General features: G+C 45.9%; 1 protein-coding gene across 1 annotated transcript in view; it reads left to right on the forward strand.

Annotated features, from left to right (window-relative positions):
- LOC147726613 (zinc finger SWIM domain-containing protein 6-like) overlaps nt 1-20619 on the forward strand; it is a 304204-nt gene that overhangs the window by 281849 nt on the left and 1736 nt on the right. Inside the window, exons 14-15 of the mRNA XM_086963481.1 lie at nt 5637-5800; nt 9329-9410. Coding sequence (XP_086819607.1) covers nt 5637-5800; nt 9329-9410 — 246 coding nt within the window. The remainder of the gene's footprint in view (nt 1-5636; nt 5801-9328; nt 9411-20619) is intronic.

A 20619-nucleotide genomic window follows, 5' to 3' on the forward strand; every position in this document is an offset into this window, starting at 1 on the left:
TAAGAGTGAAAATGTTGCACAGCACATAAGCAAGACGAACGACAAGGAAGCGGAGGACACAAGCGGAAAGGAGTGCATGGCAAACTATAGACTGATATATACAAACAAATAAAAAACAGAGCGACAACTAAAGAACTCACCAACGATTACCACAGCGAAAAAGGTATGCGCACAAACTACCAGATACACTTTTATTCCTCAATTACAGGACAACCCTAGTCTACTTGACAGTTGTGTATAAGGATCCTTCTGAATGTCATGTAGAGGTACCTTTTGTACCCCTCTCTCAGATTAGTAGGACAGGTACGTGAAGAAAGTGACGTGCAGAACCAGCGTATCTCCTTTCTATTCCTTTTTATATGCACCCACTGACTTCCCTTCAACCTGCTGAGGGGAGCGGATTAATTTCTCTTAAACAAAATCCAGGCGCAAAGTCTGAGCCTACCTTTAAATGCTGTTTAATGACCTGAATGGGGCCCCTTCGCCCCTGTATTTTTCAGCCCCACTGCTATGTCTCATAAACCGTAGAGGCCCTGCTAACCCCACTCCCCATCATTAGCCCCCTTCTGTGTCACTTGTTTATTCACCTGCTCCCTTGATTGAGGGACATTCTAATGTGAACGAGAAGCGTATTAGCAGCTAGGCAGAGCCTGCTTACTAGTGGCTTTTTTAATATTTTTCCCAGCCTTGAAGAGGTTAGAGAATCGAAGCTGCTTGTGCTAGGGTCCTCCTTTCTTTTTTTTTTTGTTGTTGCATGTTTTATATAGCGCGAACTCGACCCGAAGGTAATGGAGCACTTTACATGAGCACCGTATTTACATTACACATTCAGGCACAGGACCTCTGATGAAAGATGCGATGGGTAATTAGAAAAATGGTGGTCTCTGCAAAGCACTCCACTCCAGCGAATGTGCTTATTAGGAGTACATGTTTTTGAATCAAAGCTGCACTCTTCTTTTTTTTTTCTTTTTTTTCTTTTTATTTTTTTTACATTTTTTGAAACCTTTATTGTGCAACAGAAGCATACAAATACGGGCCTACAACCGTGCAGGCCGGCCTCGAAAGCAATTGGAAGCACAAAAAGTAAGGATAGGTCGGCCCAGCAGTCCTAGAGACAAAAAGCAACAAGTGTCCAAAACACGACATATGAAGGGGGGATTGCCAGGTAAAGGAGAAATTAGGTTAATTTTAAGGTTTTTTAAATACGAAGGATCAGATGCGTACAATCCACCGAAAGTACATCACAGGCAATGGACCCAGTAAGTTGACTACAAAACGAAGGATGACAATTGGCAAGAAGCATACAATAACACTAATCAGGATGATAGCACAGTCCAACAGAACATACTGTCCATTGCTCTCCCCACAAATGTAAAATCTAACGCCGCAAAGGCACATGACCGTCAGCGGAAAGAGGCAGCTCTACACCCAAGAATCCTACTGACCCAAAAGGAAGAAAAATGAAGCTTAACCGAAAGAAGAAGAGAAAGAAGGCCCATAGAAACTGAAACGGAACAAGATCCCCACCCCCCACCCTGCACGCATGCGGAGGCTACGGACAACCCCCCCATCCCCCCCCCCCCCCACCCCCCCCAGCAGTGTGCCTGTCGCCCATAAGAACCCGAAATTTTGAACAAGAGAAGAAGAAAGGAAAATCAAGAGCACAGTTCACATAAGACCGGAGGAGGGCCATACGATTATACCCAAAACTGTCAGCACGTATTACTCTGGCCGCCCTTACCCCGACCCCGCTACCAATACCATATCAATGTGCAAGATCCCCAGCAGTCCATCAGCATCTCAGCAGTACAAGGAGAACAGTCCTGACTTGAGAGGGGGCACCTTCAACCTTGCCCCCCACGGTCAACCCTGGCCCCTGCGATCAGGAGTATCAACGTGGTCCAGCTGCACGGTAGCCATCTTGAACGGGACGAACAAACAAAGCGACCCCAGCAGAGCGTGACGCTGTCCAACAAAGTCTGTCCATGTCAATGCCATGCGTGCGCCAACTATATAGAGGGGGATATCACACTTTACCAGTCCACCCGGCCTGGGGATTAGCATCAGCTGCAGAAGAACGTAGGAAGCGTCCCCAACAGGCCACCAAGGAGTATCCAAACATGGCGTCTGAAGACGAGAACCCATCCCCTGAGCAAGCACACAGACATCCGACCACTGCATCTCCATCACAGACAGCGGCTCGGGGATATCGGGATCACATACCTCCAACTCATCCGAGTGCACCTGGGTAAGTGGTCCGCAAAAGTCGGACACAAGATGTGGCGCAGTGTCCTGCAACTGTGAATGCGTTCGGTCAGGCAAGGGCACAACTGGGAGAGCAGCATACAGGTGGTGCTCTAGGTCGCAGGCAGTGTCACATAGAGCAGTTCGAAAAGCATCCAGGGCTCTCAGAATGTCCGCGATCCGCACTGGTGCCTCGGGGGTGGGGGGGGGAAGGATGCAGCGGACCTCTGTTCACGGGGCTCTGAAGCTTGTAGCAACCCACAAGACTGGTCATCCATGTCTCCATCGCAGAACTGATCACCTCGCCGGCGCACCGCATAGCATCGACGGGCCGGGGGCATACACGGAACACAAGCCATTGTGCACTGTGCAGGTAGAAACGCAGCGTCAGCAGTGACCGTGTCGCCAATCACAGCCCGGGATCGTGAGAAACGAGTAGCAGATGATCGGTGTTTAAAATGGCTCCCGCCGCATCAAAGAGCGAGACAAGAAGCAAACAAAGCACTCACAAGCCTGGGCGGTGATACAATGTTGCGATCTCAGCCTTCATGCCCTTCGCGTAGAGAGGAGAAGAGCGAGGCAGAATACGATGCAGCAGCGGGAAGACACAATTCAGCCTTGCGCTCCGTCGGCCGTTCAGCCCCGTCTACTGTGGCCGCTGTTGTTGTGGGTGAGGTCAGCCGATCTCGGAGAACAAAGACCTTTCAGCGCCGGGTAGCGTCCGGGAGAAGGCAAGAACGTCCCTCCGTGTCCACAGCAGGGAGCGCTTGGGGAGACACCATTGAAGTCGGGGTAACCTCCCAGACCCGAAAACGCAACTCGGGAGCAGGATTGATGCCAGGATAAGCCACGGGACGGGAGGGAAGCGAGAGGGTCGGCGGAGCCGAAGGATCAGGCGGCCATCTTGGTCGCAGGCTAGGCTCCTCCTCCAAAGCTGCACTCTTAACGTGTATTTGTAAATCACGCATTCATCCAAGGGTATCTTGGTGCTGAGTAACAGATGTTTGTTACCCAACTCAGTTGTTCTCATTTTATCGACCTCCGAGGGATGCGAAGCTAAGTGGACCCGCCTGGATTTGAACCTGTGACCATGAGGTCGAACACAAGCGCCTACAGTGGATGCATTAGTCCTCTAAGCCATCGGACCCGGCTGCCCGGCTTGTGCGTCCTTTGTATTGCCGGCCGCAGCCATTTACTATCATTTACCCTAAAACACAAAAGCTGATACGCTTGAATTGCAGCAAAAGCCTAGCTAGCAGTATTTTCAAGCACAGTACGTACAGGATCTTCAGATACCTGCAATAACTTTAAGACTAGTGCCTTACATGCAATACATTGGCTAGATGAAAATGACAATTGGGAGAAACTGCTGTTGGAGGGTACCCATGGGGAGACTCCAATTCCGGATCTCCTCATGATGGGATCGATGGTACCAGTGCACCTTCCCTCGGTCATTGGGCATGTGGCCACACTATGGGAATATGCAATTAAAATAGTAGTGAAACTAGCACCGTATGCTCCGGAGGCCCCGCTATGGGCGGTGATACCGTTCAAAAGAATAAGCCAACATATGGCCATCACTAGGTGGACGACGGGAGGTTGTGACACTATGGGGATCTCTACCAGGGTCAACGATTCCTCACAAAAGAGGAAGCTGAATCAATGTTCGATTTGGGCTGGGAACAATATCTCCAGTAAGTTAATATTTTGGCGGTCACACAGAAGATATGGCCATCATTCCCTGAAGAGCCACCTAAAACTGCCACACTCCGGACCCTCGTTACGACTGGGGGCCGCAGATTGGTATCCCATATCTACATGGTGTTAAGAGGACCATGCTGCAGACCCACTAACAGTGCAGGCCAGATGGGCCGGACTACTAGAAGAATCTTTGACAGATTAAGAGTGGGGGAAGTTACATGTAGAGGTCAAAAATCAGTTCAAATGAGCAATATAAGCTTGCTCTATTTAATATTGTACATCAAACATACTTGACTCCACATATACTACATAGAATTTATCCGGACAGTTCTCATGACGCTCTGTTCTTACATATGACCTGGGATTGCCTGAAATTGAAACTCTTTTGGGAGGCGATTCTAGACCTCTTAAAGCAGGTAACGGGGTGGTTGATTCCACACTCCAATAGGCAGGTACTTTTTGGACTCATCCCAAGGGCAAGAAGCTTACAAGAAGGTTTCTGCAGCTGGGACTGATGCTGGCCAAAAGACTGATTGCATTTAGCTGGATGCGCTTGCTGCTGCCTACGATGACAAACTGGACCAAAGACTTGAGGAATGGCCACAGCGGAACTAATCCACATGAGACAAGTCTGTAGAGATGACAAATTAGAGGATGACGTGAGGGCGTGGCTGTCCCTCTTGGGGTGGAGGAGAGTACCCTTACACATGCCACTTGGGGAAACGCAGTCAGTTGGACATGGGTCGGAGTAGAGTGCATGACAGGAGACTAATCCTGATTAGTATACCCACTGGTGAGCCCCGGAGACTGGTGATAAATATTCCGTGGTACATGTTGCCGGGAGGTGTATTCCAAGGTGACCCTTGGGGAGGGGAAGGGGTGGTGTTTACAGTTTACTTATCTAGATTTGTTCTTGGACACTGTTTTTCTATTTTCAATTGTGGTATGAGGTGGATAGCACCGAATATTGGGTGTAATTCTGTACTTAACAGCGGGAACTGTACTGTTTTAATTTGTGTATTCGGACAGATCGAATGCATAAGATTTGTAATCACTACCACTACAATATTGAGATGTTATACGGATGAAAACTCAATACAAATATAGACAAAAAAGTCTAGTGCCTTTATGAGCCTTGGCATAGTATTACAGGCGATCAGATTTCTCAGCGCAGACGGTCGCGGATGGTCACAGCACCTCACGTTGAGAAACCTTCAGTTTGTGTTGAGAAAGCTACTGCTCTGGTACAAAATTGACTCAAGCTACAAAAAAAAGCAGCGCCTTCTTGCGTGCACATGGTGCAGTTTGTCCTGCGTTTATAGTGCGAGATTAACACCCGGCACTGAATCAATGCGAACTGCATGTCCAAAAGCTCCGCTGCTTGCGGTACTCCGTGTGGCGCATCATTTTTTTGTTCACTTCCTCAAGCTCCTCTCAGGCCTGGTTTGAAGCATGAACTATCAAGCCTTTTACTTTGAGATTTTTCAAAAGAGCATTGTCAATTTGGATCTACTTTGCTGCTTTGTTTCTGCACTTTTATTTCCAGTCGAAAAGTTGGACCAACTAAGCCATTTGATGAGCCGTCGCCAGTCTCGGCCCTCTTTCAGTGCGTTTGTTGCATGTATGCTGGAGATCTAGTTAGTGTATATCACATACAATTTATTGTCTCTTTATTGTGTTTTGGTTTGTAGGTGATGTTCGAAAGCTGGAAACTGTGTTAGAATCCATCCAGAAAAACATCCACTCCTCATCGCACATCTTCAAGCTGGCCCAGGATGCGTTTAAAATTGCAACCCTCATGGACAGTTTACCAGATATTACGCTTCTGAAAGTGTCACTGGAGCTGGGTCTTCAGGTTAGTATTTTCCACCTAACTGGAGCCTTCTGTTTAATAACAGTAGGTTTGTGCTTGCACACAGTATAGGAATGGGGTGTGTGACACCTGTTCATTTTTCAAACATTAGCCTGCATGACTTGTAGTTTACAAGAAGCAGCATACCATTTATGATTCCATCCTCTAGCAGGGGTTGGGTATCTGCACATGGCATGGTGGTGCTAGTGACAAAACCGTTCACTCTTTTTGTTGATCTACACAGTCTGCAGTAGATCAGTTTGGTAACCTTTACAATGCTGTTAAATCCAGTATTGTCGGACTGAAGTTGTTGTTTGCCACGATCAGTTGCCTGACCGCTACATGTTAAGAAAACACTGAATTATCTTAATCTAGCATCGCAATTTTTAGACCTTTGATGGGAGAGCAGCTTACCTTTGAAAGTCTTAACGCACACTTAGTACATCTGTTTTACCAGGAGGTATTGCCATTTGCAAATACCTCCTTCATATTGATTGACTTAATTTACTCTAGGTGTTATTGCTTTTCGAAAAAGGTTACTAAAGAATGTATGTAAATTGAATAAAAAATTGAAGCATCTTATTTTGATTACATAAAGGAAAAAGGCATGGTATATAAATAATTGTGCATGCAGATGAGGGTTAGTGTTCAAGTCTGATTAGACCTGGAATTCTTGCAAATGTGCATCAAATGTCGGGTTCCTCCGCCATGCAGTTTTCTCATCAATGATTTAATTGCAAATGTTGCAGTGATCTCAATGATGCAATGGAAGATGTCATGAGTCGTGTGATATGTGGGGTAATTAGTGCATGGCGAGGGCGCAAGTTAGTTACCTTGGGATAAGAGTTATAGTTACTTGATATACCTGTGATTTTTAGAGTTTAAAACAATGATACTCAAAGTACTGCCCGGGGGCTGCATGTTGCCCTACCTACCTATACACGTGCCCCCCGGTTGAACAGCAGCACTAGGCTGTAGGTTAGTTTACAAAGCACTTATATTCATAAATGTATCGAATAAACACCAAGCATTTATTTACAGTTGAAGTGAAAAAAGCACAGGGGTCCTGCACCACTTAACTTTAGGAACACCTTCCTTTTAAAACACCTTGTAATAAAGTGTAAAAATCCCTTCAAAATAAAAAAAGGTATTTAATTACCGTGCAGAAGTGTTTTACCTTAGCACATCAGATTATAGAAGTAACTTATGTTTTTTTGACCGTTTTGAAACATGAATTTATAAACATTCATGCATCCCGTCACCATGCCAACAATTTCAATAGTGAACGAGGAGGCAAGCAGTTATGTACCTCCTCTGTCTGTCCTTGGTTGCTATTATACATGGACATCATTCTAGTTTATTAAATCAAACACGGTCTTGTTTGACACGCATCCTGAAGTCATGTATTTCGATGTCTTGTATGTGAAACAGAAGAAAAAGTGAGGCAAAGTAAAATAAAGCAATTGCCAGGGTCACAGTTTGGTCGACTAGAAAGCCGAAATTGATCCCAGGTGCAATTCAACCCCTAGATGTACATGCATCATTTTCTCCATGCCATCCTTGCACCTCCCACGCCTATACCGCAACGCTTGTGGCATCAATGCAGTTCTCAGTCACACCACAGGCTAAACTTTTCAGCATTTGGCACCAGGGAAAATGTTTGAGTTCCCATGGTTAAAACCTTGTTACTGAACATTTCACCCAATTATAACATTACTTTAACAGTTTTTCAGTGAATTTCTAGTTTTTTTTTTAATGTAAGGTAATATTTTATTACAATAGATAAAAGCAACAACCGGTCGTGCATGCCCTGCAGCCAACCCCACCCTTCGGATAGCCTCCAAGATTGAACTAGATGGATAGCTCAGTACGTCTATCTGGAATATACATTTTGGGCAGATAAAAAGTAAACATTTTATTTTTGATGTCATTGTTTATTTTGATATAAACCTTGGGGGGGGTGGGGCACTTTTTGGTGGTCTAACAAGCTGCAAAGCCTCCTTCAAACTTGTTACTCATTAACTGCTTTGATAAAAAATCTTTAAACATTTGACCTCATTTTTCAATAAAATTGAACAGCCTATTTATTGCTCATTCAGCCTCCTGATTCTTCAGAGGCCCAAATCTACATGATAAATTCAAACCGCTCTCGCAATCGGAGTTGAAATAAACCATTGTCTTCTCTTCACACAGCCTATTTAGTTCATTCATTAAGTTATTAGCTACCTCACACCATTCAGAGCCATCCTGATGAACAACTCCTGCACACGATGTGGTGCATGACTTAGGAGCACCAATAAATAAACTTGAATGTTTTATACAACTGCTTCACCAATGACCCAGACCTACATCTAACAATATCCTCTCCAGAAGACGTAGTCTACTTGTACAGATCCTAAATTAATTCCAGACTCCGAAACCCCACCACCTTCAATTAAATTCCTCCAAAAATAAGGCTGTTTATCTTCCCCTTCAGTACCCTACCCATCCGAGTGCTGTCTGAAGACTCAACATCTTAGACCGCCAGCTGTCCATCATTGAGCATGCGAGATCACTAGGCTTTTTTCTGGTAAAGATTCATTTAAATGCCTTGGCCTAAAGAGCGCAATTCCAATCTGGACTTCTAAGCAGTAACACATCCTGATGATTATTTCAGACAACTGGAACATTTGGTGTCCGATCTAAGCAAGAGTCTGGAACTGGTGTACCTTTTACCAACACCTACACTCTGAATCCCCTGAACTTTCTATTAAAACACTGCACACAGGTGGGCAACTGAAGTTATGGAGCGCTGAGAACTCTCCTTCAAACGCCAATGTCCAGAAGTCACTCAAACAGCTCTGTGTGTCATAATTTTTTATTGGAGTTCAAAGATAGGCAGTTTCATAGGTGGAGTGCACTAAAGCTCAAACTCTATACCACCGCTCATCAGAGCAAACTCTTGTTTCGAAACCTTCGAAAGGGGAATAAACTCCTTTGGAAACTGCTCTTGAGCAGGTTTAATTTTAGGAAGTAGACTACAGCAAGCAGATCAGTCACTTCGAAAGGGGCAATTGTTCTCAAATCCACATAGACCAGTTTGAACTGGCTTTGATACTACCCTTTTCATACCTGCTTATTTTCTGTTTTCCATCCCTGAACGAACACTTTCATGTTTCTTACTGTTAATCTCAATGTCAATTGCTCTGTATATAGCTGGATCCTTTTTAATACGTAAAGTGGTCTAGACTGTGCTGTAAAAAAACAAAAATAAAGGAGGCCACCACAAATTTCCTTCATTTGGGAACATAGTTGAAAGTAAAGAAATTGCTCGCCCTTTAATAATTATGCAGAACAACAAGATATTCAAGCTTAAGAAATAGACCAAAGTGCTATATCGTAGTCCCTCTCAAGCAATGTATTTTGCTATCAATTTTGTAGAAAACAAATGTGTGTATTTAATGAACTGTGACAAGGATTTTAAGCGGGATGTATTTATATGAAGGTTTGGTATGCAAATAATTCACTGTGCCTTTAACCCCATCCACACAGGTGATGCGCATGACATTGTCCACATTAAATTGGCGGCGGCGTGAGATGGTTCGGTGGTTAGTAACCTGTGCAACAGAAGTAGGTAAGTGTTTTAGACGAATGCGTTGTTTGCACGCTATACAGATTGTCGTGAACCTGGCCAACTTCATCTTTGAGTGCCTCCAGCAGGTCTTCGTTCAACTAAATGTTTTGCCTCCAATTAACCACATGAATACTAGTTTAATATACAAAGCTAGTAGTTTAAATCAAAGTCCCAATATTTTATAGTATTTGAAGCTAATTTAATTTGCAATCTCTAATCATTCCGATAAGCCCCAGTCTGCTTGCAGGTGAGCAGATTAAACATTCCAGCGCCATGTTCTGTGCCCCATCAATTTCTTTACTGTCAGCAACCGGACATTACAGTTATAGACCTCTTCGATACCTTGTTGACTGTAAAAGTAAAGCCAATGCTAAATTGATATTTCACCACATAAATTAATTTTGCTAGACTTCTGGTCTTCTCAAGCAGTGAATGGCTTGCACAGTATTCCGTGATTCCAGGAACTCTCCTACTCCCCTATTGGAAAAAGGTCACTCCTACACTGAAAGGGACCAATTTAAATTTGAGATAGTTATTCTATTTGTATTCAATGTATGTCCTGGGAACACTATAATTTCAGTTTTAAGTGAAGCGTTCTAATGGATTCTTGATAACCATTGTTGCACCACATTCAAACCCTGTTGTAAATGTATGCTTCTTCCTTCTGATAACCCTGATGTGGGTTTTCCACTTATGGCCTCAGTCCTTGCTAGATCTGATTTTGTACTGTCCCACTTTTGCTATTGTATTGTAAGGGGTGCTTGTAAAGCGCACTGACACCGTGGGTTTCCTGACGCTGGTTGGATGCAGAGGGGACAGAGGGGCTTAGCTGGATTGAGGGAAAAGCCATGTTTTTAGGGATTTGCGGAAGAGAATGAGAGAATTAGAGGTTTTGAGAGCGAGGGGGAAGGAGTTCCAGAGTTTAGGGGCCAGGAATGCGAATCTCCGGCCTCCAGATCTGCAAAGTTTGATCGGGGGGATGGACAAGAGGTGAAGGTGAGAAGATCTCAGGTTACGTGATGGGCAGTAGGGCCTGATGAGGGATTTCAGAAAAACGGGACAGGAACCAGATAGAGATTTGAAGGTGAGGCAGCCGATCTTAAAGGCTGCCCTCGAGATGACAGGGAGCCAGTGCAGTTTAAAGAGAAGGGGTTTGGCGGATTGCCATTTCGGAATCCCAAGGGCCAATCACGCCGCTTGATTTTGAACAGATTGCAGTCTGGAGAGAGATGTTTTAGGCAGACCGTGGTAAATAGAGTTCGAAAAATCCAAGCGGGAGAGGACGAGGGCCATGATAACTTGCAGAAGGGCTTCAGGAGTGAGGAGATAAGCCACCTTCCTGATCCTGCGCAGCTGGAACATGCAGGAGGAGACCACCGTCCCCACTTGGGGCCTGAGAGAAAGGCCGGAGTCAATAGTAACCCCGAGACTCTTCACAGAGGCCACGGGGGTGGGAGGGGGGCAGAGTTCTGCTGGCCAAAAGTGCGAACCCCAGTGGGTAGAGCTCCTGCCAGGAAGAAGGAGCTCCGTCTTTCCGGGGTTCAATTTGAGCTGGTTTTGACACATCCACTGGAGGATGTGGGAAATAGCTGCCTGGAAATTAGGAATAGCAGAGGGGGAATTGAGAGGAAAGATGAGTTGCAGGTCGTCCGCGTAGTTAAAAACGGTGACGTCCCACTGCCTCAAAGAAAAAAGAAGGGGTCGAAGATAGAGGTTGAAGCGAAGAGGGGATAAAGAGGAGCCCTGGGGGACCCCACAGGGCGAGTGCTCCCTAGGAGCTCTGAAAGTGCCCAGGCTGAGGGTCTGAGACCTCCCGGTCAGGAAGGATTTGACCCATGCCAGCGCCAGGCCCTGGATGCCAGCCTGCTCGACACGGTGGAGAAGGATGTTGTGGTCCACCGTGTCGAAAGCGGCTGACAGATCTAATAACACCAAGGCCTGGGGGGTACCCTTGTCAGCGCCGTCTCTCAAGGCATCCAGCACGGCCAAGATCAGTCTCCGTAGAGTGGCCGGGTCTAAAGCCAGCCTGGTTGGCCTCGAGAAAGTCTGAACTCTCGAACTGTGAGAGACAGGCGGTGGCGTGGGCTTCCAGAATTTTAGAGAAGGGCAAGAGGGAGATAGGGCGGTAGTTCGCCGGGGCGGCGGGGTCTGCACCAGGCTTCTTCAGTAGAGGCACCAAAACGGCCTCCTTGAAGGAGCTGGGCACCGTACCGGAAGAAAGAGAGGAGTTCAGCAGGGGAAGGATGCAGTCGGGTAAAGAAAGGCAGATGTCGCGGAGTATGGAAGGGGGACAACAATCGTCTGGAGATCCAGACTTAGTACGGGAGGCCAATGTGGCCAAGGATGTGGGATCTAAAGGAGGAAACTGAGTGAGAGAGAGGGCATTATGGGAGGGGGGGAGACGAAACCAGCGCCAGGTGGGGTGGCCGGGATGGTGTCCTTAATCAAAGCAATTTTCTGAATGAAGAAAGTACTTAGCGCATTGCAAGATTCCTGTGTGGGGGCCTGAGTCGGGAGCGTCCTGGGATCGGAGGTGAATTCGTTAAGGACTTTAAAAATCTCTTTGGACTTGCAGGGGGCCGATAAGATTCTTTCTGAGGCGTAAGCTTTTTTGGCTGCGGAGATGGCTGATTTATACTTATTGCGCGCGGCCACATATACGTCTCTGCTAGACCAGCAATAGTCTCTCCTCCACTTGCGCTCTAATCGGCGAAGTTCCAAATGAAGGGTTTTGAGTTGGGGGGTAAACCATTTGTGGGAATTGCTGTGTCGGGATCGGGGGAACTTAGTAAGGGGGGCAAAAATATCGCTGGCTGTCGTAAGCCAGTCAGAAATATGCCCGTAAAGCTCGTTGGTGCTTATATTGTTGGGAAGCAGGGGACGGGTGAGAAAGGTGAGATAGCAATTTAGAGGAATCGGCGGCTCTCCACTTGCGGGCGGTGCCACCCTCCCTCAAGGGGATCCTAATCTGGCCAACAGCCGAGAATGTGGTGTCAATCAGAAAGTGGTCGGACCACACACAGGGTGTTATGAGCGGACAGGAGGACTTGACCCCGTGGACCCAAATGTGGTCAAGGATGTGGCCGCCACTGTGGGTGGCGGACCTGACTAATTGAGTGAAGTTCAGGCTCGAAGGCCTCGAACAGTTCAAAGGCATGGGGACCAGCGTCCTCGTGCTGGAACCAGTAGTTGAAGTCACCAAAAATTACAGTACGGGGGGAGGAAGTGGCAAGATTGGTCAGCTGTTCGATAAAAGAAGAGGGGAAGGAAGGCATGGGGTGGGGGGGACGGTATAATACCATAAGGGTGACTGCACCCACCTCAGTCCCAAGACGGAGAACCAGGTTGTCCACTTCGGGGAGGGTCATGGAGGCGGAGGCGATAATCTTTAGATTCTTGCGTATTACCGCTGCCACCCCTCCCCCGGAGCGACCCCCAGGGCGGTTGGTGTTCAGCAAAAAGTAATCTGGGGGTAGCGCAGCGAGGATATCAGGAAGGGAGTCATCGGTGAGCCAGGTCTCAGATAATAAGAGAACGTCTGGCCTCTCAGTCAGGAGTAGGTGAAGGATATCTGCTTGATGCCGGACCAAAGAGCGAGTATTAAGGTATAATACACAAATCTGCGACTCGACAAGGGCAGGTGCAATGAGAGGTAACGCCGGCCCCAGATGGGGGGGGGAGTTTCCTGCAATCCCAAGTGAAGAGATCCGAGTCCAGGTATCGGGAGATAGGGGGCTAGCAGAGGTTTGAAGACTCATAAGAGCAGAGGAAGGGTAAGATATAGCAGTAGCAGCATCCCAGGCCCCTGGGCCCATCCGGCCGCGGACGGGCGCAGACGGGCTGGACTTAGGCGCGACTTCGGCGCGCAAACGGTGCTTCCGAAGGAAGCACATATTTTATAGTTGCAGATAACGTCAGTAGGGGGCGTGGCTTCGAAAAAGGCGCGTGGCCTCACTTGACGACGGAATGGTGGGGCGTGGCCTAGGCGAGCGCCGGTGATGGCGACCAAGAGAATCCCGGGTCCGCAGCAGCGCTGGATCCGCTGCGCGGCGTGCTCGGGAGATTACGTTTTAGTAAGAGGAGTTTAGAGGGAGCAGAGCAAGTGGTTTAAAAACAGCAAAAGTGAGTGTGCTCTAAATAGTTGTTTCTAGAACTCAGTCCTTGGTCTTGCTTTTCGTTGTTGACTTCCCAAATTCACTTTTGCCGTTACAAGCGCCTTGCTTGACATACCAGTGCTATCCACTGCAGACCTGCAAACTGGGCGATGTTCTTCAGACAAACGTCTATATTTACCGCTTTCCTCCTTATCACTCTGACCCGGTCCTAAAAGGCCTGAGTTAGGCAGAACTAGTTTTAGTGCAAACAGCTAAGCGTTGGAACCTGCTTTCTGAATACATGCAAAATTTCAGAACTTATTTCCAGGAAAGTGTTAAAACTGGCTCTTGCCATCCTACCTCTAATCCTCATATGAACCCAAGCTCTCATGACAGCAGAAACACACAATACTAATTTCCCTACACATTGTTGCATCCGGCTACTCCTCTCTGAACTAGTTAGAGGCTTTAGTCCACTTGTCAGACTTTGAGATCACATGTCCCTATTGCCCACACCAAGCAGTCATGAAATGAACTGAATGTACCATTTTACTCCCTTACACTGCTTCATACTTACACAATGAGCTCCGCCTTTCAAAAACTGCTGCTCATCAAACCTCACTCACAAGATTTCCATCTGAAAACAGACCATGTCACTCATTTACCCGACTCTTCCATATACACTCTTTCAAATGATCTACTAGTCACAGTCCACATCCTACATGGACAAGGGCCACACTGGAGTCACCACCTACTACTATAGCAATTCAACACCAGGGCACATTTCTTCATACATTCAAACCTCCCATTTGCACAGTCACCACACTTGATCTGACCTGACCTCTGTCAACAACTGCAGACTTTTGGACTGTAGGCCACCTGCAATCCTTATGTTGGAGTTAGTTTCCAAGAAATTACCAGCTTGACAACCAAAACCGGACAGAAACACAGGTAGCCAGTCCCAAACCTCTTTCCGTGATAATAGCACTTGTGTTGTATCCCAAAGGCATCCTTACTGACATTTCAAGTGATATCTCTTATTGAAATAGGGTAGAATAATACCAGCTGCAGCTATTTATATATTAAAGTGATATTCATTTTGTAAATAACATGTTTGTCTTTTGTATGTTGTGGGCCACACCATAATCTAACTCCATTCACTATTGTTATTGTGTATTTCAAGAAAATTGCTAGTAACTGATCATTTTATAAGTTGTGTGTAATTTTTGTTTTTAAAAAACTTTTTTTCCTTGTAGAAAATCACTGGTATCTACTACTAAAGCTGAGGGCTAGTGGTGGCTTAGTTAAAAGCTCAGATGTCACTCCTGTTTTATTTTAAAAAAAGGGTTTGGGTATTAATACAGTTGTGCTAGTTAAAGCCTTGTAAGTCTTTCTTGGTTGCGTTCACAAGGAACTTAATAGCGCAGGCCGCTCTCTGCCATCATGTTTGCCTTTACCAGCTGGCACCAGGGTTACATAATCTGAACCCAGCCACTATTTCAGTTTAAAACCTTCACCCTTTTTAGGTCTCGCCTGAGCCAATGCGCTTGCGCATTGCTGGCGAGATTACAGTAAGCGGAAAAGAACACTCTACCAAAGCGGCGGATTAGACAGGCGCGTGCACAACAACAGCCACGTTACACACCACCATTTGTCTGTGCTTAGGCATCAGACTTCAAAAGCTGCCGCTTCCCCCACCCGCCGCATCAGACTTCAAAGGAATGCGCTCTCTCTCCCCCACCCCCCGCCACAGCAATGCCGAGAGCTTGTACTTACACGGGATGCATTTTTTCTTTTCACTTTGGTCCCCCGTTCATATTTGTCAACTATAAATGCTGTTCATTTTGTTACTAAACAACAAATCTCACGGGAACCATAGGGCAACAATATTTTCACTTGTCCATAGTCACAGAAGTGTATGCTAAAGCGCTGTGTTTCTCACTGTTGCTCGAAATGAACTTTTGGACACTTGCTTACATCTATTTAAATGCATTCATCCCCCAAAAACATATTCTTGAATTAAACTGGAGCTTTTGTGCTACTTATTAGGCACCCCTGCGAACACACATGAAAAGACGGGCTTTTTTGGGAGCAATACGTCCGTGATTAACGAATGGGACGTTTTGTCAAAATACACATCTAAATGTTTTCAACATTATGCAACAGCCCACCATTTGTCTGTGCCTCGGCATCCGACTTCAAAGGCTGCTTTCCCCCGCCCCAACGTCAGACTTCAAAGGAATGCATTCCCGCCCCCCCCACCCCCCATGCCACAGCAATGCAGAGAGCTTGTTAGCATTTTTACCCAGAGCGTGTCACTGTTTACTTTGCAGCTCACGGTGCACTTTTGAAATTAGGATTTTGAAAAGTGTTATACCTAACATCTTTTTTCCACTTTCTTGCATGTTTACGATATCGTAAGTGTTATACCTAACATCTCTTTCCACCTTCTTGCATGTTTACGGTATCGTGTATTTCAATTACCACTTTCACAGCTGTATCTTACAGTTGATAGCTCACAGCTCTTGTTTTTACTTACAATTTTTTTTGATTTAACTTTACGCGCCCAAACACGTTCATTGTTTCCTTTCCTTCTTACATTTAATATGCAACAAAAAACACTCTCTACACAAACAGCACTTCTGTCCCCCTTTTCTTTCTGTCATCTTTTTGTCCCACATCCTTCTTTAAATCCCTGTTCTCTTCTCTTCACCTGTGCTATTCTGCTGCTCTCTTCCACCTGCCGCATCCTTTAACTCCCTGTTATGTTCTTCCGTGGTGATCTCCTGCTCTCTTCCACCCGCACCTTCTCTAAATCCCTGTTCTCTTTTGCTGATCTGCTGCTCTCTTCCACCTTGCCTCCTTCTCCAACTCCCTGTTCTATTCTCTTCTCATGTGCTGATCTGCTGCTCTATTCCACCCACCTCCTTCTCTAACTCCCTGTTCTCTTCTGCTGATCTCTTCCACCTCGCATCCTTCTCTAGCTCCATGTTCTCTTCTAATGTGCTAATCTGCCGCTCTCTTCCACCCCACCTCCTTCTTTAACTCCCTGTTCTCTTCTCCCATGCTGATCTGCTGCTTTCACCCTGCCTCCTTCTTTAACTCCCTGTTCTCTTCTCTTTACATGTGCTGATCTGCTGCTCTCTTCCACCCCACCTCCTTATTTAACTCCTTGTTCTCTTCTCCAGTGCCAATCTGCTATTCTCTTCCACCCGCATCCCACTTTAACTCCATGTTCTATTATGCTGTGCTGTTATGCTGCTCTCTTCAAACACCTCCTTCTCAAACTCCCTGTTCTCTTCTCCCGAGCTGACCTGCTGCTCTCTTCCACCAACATTCTTCTCTACCTCCCTCTTCTGTTCTCCTGTGCCTCCTTCTTTAACTCCCTGTTCTCTTCTCCTGTGCTCATCGGCTGCTCTCTTCCACCCCACCGCCTTCTTTAACTCCCTCATCTCGTCTCTTCTCCAGTGCTGGGCTGCTGCTCTCTTCCACCCCGCCCCATTCTCCAAATCCCTGTTAACCTTTCTTGTGCTGATCTGCAGCTCTCATCCACCCAAACTCCTTCTTTAACTGCCTGTTCGCTTCTCTTCTCCTGTGCGCATCTGCTGTTCTATTTTACCCCGCCTCCTTCTCTAACTCCAGATTCTCTTTGCCTGTGCTATTATGCTGTTCTCTTCCACCGCTTCCTTCTTTAACTCCCTGTTTTCTTCTCCCATGCTCATCTGCTCTTCTCCTACTCCCGCATCATTCTCGAACTCCCTATTCTCTTCTCCTGTGGAGATCTTAATGCAATCTTCCATCCGCCTCCTTCTCTAACTTCCTGTTCTCTTATGTGCTGATCTGCTGCACCCTTCTACCCCACCTCCTTCTCTAACACCCTGTTCTCTTCTCTTCTCCTGTGCTAATCTGCTATTCTCTTCCACCCGCTGCCTTCTGTAACTCCCTGTTCTCTTCTCCAGTGCAGATCTGCTGTTCTCTTCCACCCCACCTCCTTCTTTAACTCCCTGTTCTCTTCTCCTGTTCTGAACTGATACTCTTCCACCAGCCTCCCAGTTTAACTCCCTGTTCTGTTATCCCGTGCTAATCTGCTGCTCTATTCCACCCGCACCCTTCTTTAACTACCTGTTCTCTTCTCCTGTGCTGATCTGCTCTTCTCTTCCACCGACTCATTCTCTAACTCCTTGTTGCCTTCTCCTGTGAAGATCTTTTTGCTCTTTTACATTCGCCTCCTTCTCAAACTGCCTTTTCTATTCGCCGGTGAAGATCTGCTGTTCTTTCACCCCACCTCCTTCTTTAACTCCCTGTTTTCGTCTATTCTCCTGTGCTGATCTGCTGCTCTTGTTTACCCCGCCTCCTTCTTAAACTCCCTGTTCTTTTCTCCCGTGCTGATCTGCTGGTCTTTTCCAACCTCATCCTTTTTAAACTCCCTGTTCTTTTCTCCCATGCTGATCTGCTGCTCTCTTCCAACTGCTTCCTTCTTTAACTCCCTGTTCTCTTCTCTTCACCTGTGCTAATCTGCTGCTCTCTTCCACCTGCTGCATCCTTTAACTCCATGTTCTGTTCTCCCGTGCTGATCTGCTGCTCTCTTCAACCCCGCACCTTCTCAAACTTCCTGTTCTCTTCTGCTGATCTGCTGCTCTCTTCCACCTCGCATCCTTCTCTAACTCCCTGTTCTATTCTCTTCCCCTGTGTCTGATCTGCTGCTCTCTTCCACCCCCACCTCCTTCTTTAACTCCCTGTTCTCTTCTCCCATGCTGATCTGCTGCTCTTACACCCTGCCTCCTTCTCTAACTCCTTGTTCTCTTCACATGTGCTGATCTGCTGCTCTCTTCCACCCCACCTCTTTCTTTAACTCCCTGTTTTCTTCTCCAGTGCCAATCTGCTATTCTCTTCCACCCGCATCCCACTTTAACTCTGTGTTCTTTTATGCTGTGCTGTTATGCTGCTCTCTTCCACACACCTTCTCTAACTCCCTGTTCTCTTCTCAGCTCCAGAGCTGATCTGCTTCTCTATTCAACCCGCCTCCTTCTCTACCCAATTTCCTCTTCTCACGTGCTGTACTGCTGCTCTTCCACAACACCACCTTCTTTAAATCCCTGTTCTCTTCTCCTGTGCTAATCTGCAGCTCTCGTCCACCCCACCTCCTTTAACTCTCTGTTCTCTTATGCTGTGCTTATCTGCTGCTCTGTTCCACACACCTCCTGCTTCAACTCCCTGTTCTCTTCTTTTCTCCCTCTGCTGATCTGCTGCTCACTTCCACCCCCCTCCTTCTTTAACTCCCTGTTCTTCTGCTGATCTGCTACTCTCTTCCACGTCGCCTCCTTCTCAAACTCACTGTTCTCTTCTCCTGTGCTAATCTGCCGCTCTTTTCCACACCACCTCCTTCTTTAACTCCCTGTTCTCTTCTGCTGTGCTTACCTGCTCCCCTCTTCCACCCACATCCTTCTATAACTCCCTGTTATCTTCTCTTCTCCCGTGCTGATCTTCTGCTCTCTTCCACCATGCCTCCTTCCCTAACTCCATGTTCTCTTCTCTCCACTCTATCGATCTATCGCCATCACTCTATATATCTATCGCACTCACTCTATCTATTACCCTCATATATCTATCGCACTAACTCTATCTATACATCTATCACTATATCTATCTATCGCCCTCACTCTATCTCACTCCCTCTATCTATCGCCCTCACTCTATCTATCGACCTCTCTATCAATCGCACTCACTCTCTATCAATCTATCGATCGTCCTCACTCGATCTATCTATAGACCTCACTCTATCTATCGCCCTCACTCTATCGCCCTCTATGTATAGCCCTCACTCTATCTATCTAACACCCTCACTCTATCTATCTAACGCCCCTCACTCTATCTATCTAACGCCCTCACTCTATCTATCTAACGCCCTCACTCTATCTATCTAACGCCCTCACTCTATCTATCTAACGCCCTCACTCTATCTATCTAACGCCCTCACTCTATCGCACCACCACAGCATCACTCAGGGGCATCACGACATCACTATGCGCTACCACAGCATCACTGAACGCCACAGCATCATTTGTTGCCACCACAAGATCACTCGGGGGCATCACGACATCACTATACGCTACCACAGCATCATTTGTTGCCACCACAAGATCACTCAGTGCCAACACAGCATCAATCTGTGCAACCATTCAACAACTGGTTCAAATATATTCTCACAATGTTTCAAGCTTTATTAGAAATGTCACAAAAAAATGTTAATATTCAACTTCTGTTCTTGGACTTTCGTCTCAATAAAATGCACTGAACATAATTACGCTATTGCCATTATAAATTAAAATACCTTTTATTTAAGTATTAATTATTTTAAAAAAATTATAAGCCATTGTTATTTGTAATACCAATACATCAAAGTCACAAAGACAAAACATGTTGCATTACAAATGGTATAGGTGTCACATGTGCAAAAATTATAAGTATTGGCATTGTTAATGAAAGCTATTTTCACTATTTTCAAAACCAACACATAAAAAAAATTGTCGTTTACAAGACCAAAAACTCAAACTTTCCTAATGCGAGACCTTTTGCATTGCAAATGCTTGTTTCTATAGTTTGCAAGCTTGGGTATTCTTAGGAGTAATGAAAGCAGTAATATGTGAATAACAAGAACCTTTAGTTTGTATAAGTGGTAAAGTACCCACTGGAGTACATTAGAAGGATATTGCAAGTCAGAGGAGTCCCATAACCATATAGAGGAATGAGGCTAAAGGCCGAGTTCTTTATGGTTTTGGAACTTCAAGATGACTTGTAATATCCTAACGAACAGCATGGAGTACTTTATCCCATATAATACATGGTCAAGCCATCACCTTCCCCACAAACCACTCAAGACCTTGGTGCATAGCTCTTTCACATAAAATAGCGAGCATGTTTGCAAACCAAGAATACAAATAAAACCTCTAATGCAAAATTAAACGCATCAAAAACTTTTAGCTATTTTTTTGCAAACAGATTTTAGAAACCGTTCAATACAAGTCATACAAAAAAAAAACTGTAGTAGCTTGGAAGGTGTAAAAACATGCAGAAAGATTTTAGATTTTCTCGGTCTAGGGAGTGCAAAAAAGAAA

This window comes from Lissotriton vulgaris, chromosome 3_1 (genome assembly GCF_964263255.1).
Source record: "Lissotriton vulgaris chromosome 3_1, aLisVul1.2, whole genome shotgun sequence".
In the NCBI taxonomy this organism is placed as follows: Eukaryota; Metazoa; Chordata; class Amphibia; order Caudata; family Salamandridae; genus Lissotriton; species Lissotriton vulgaris.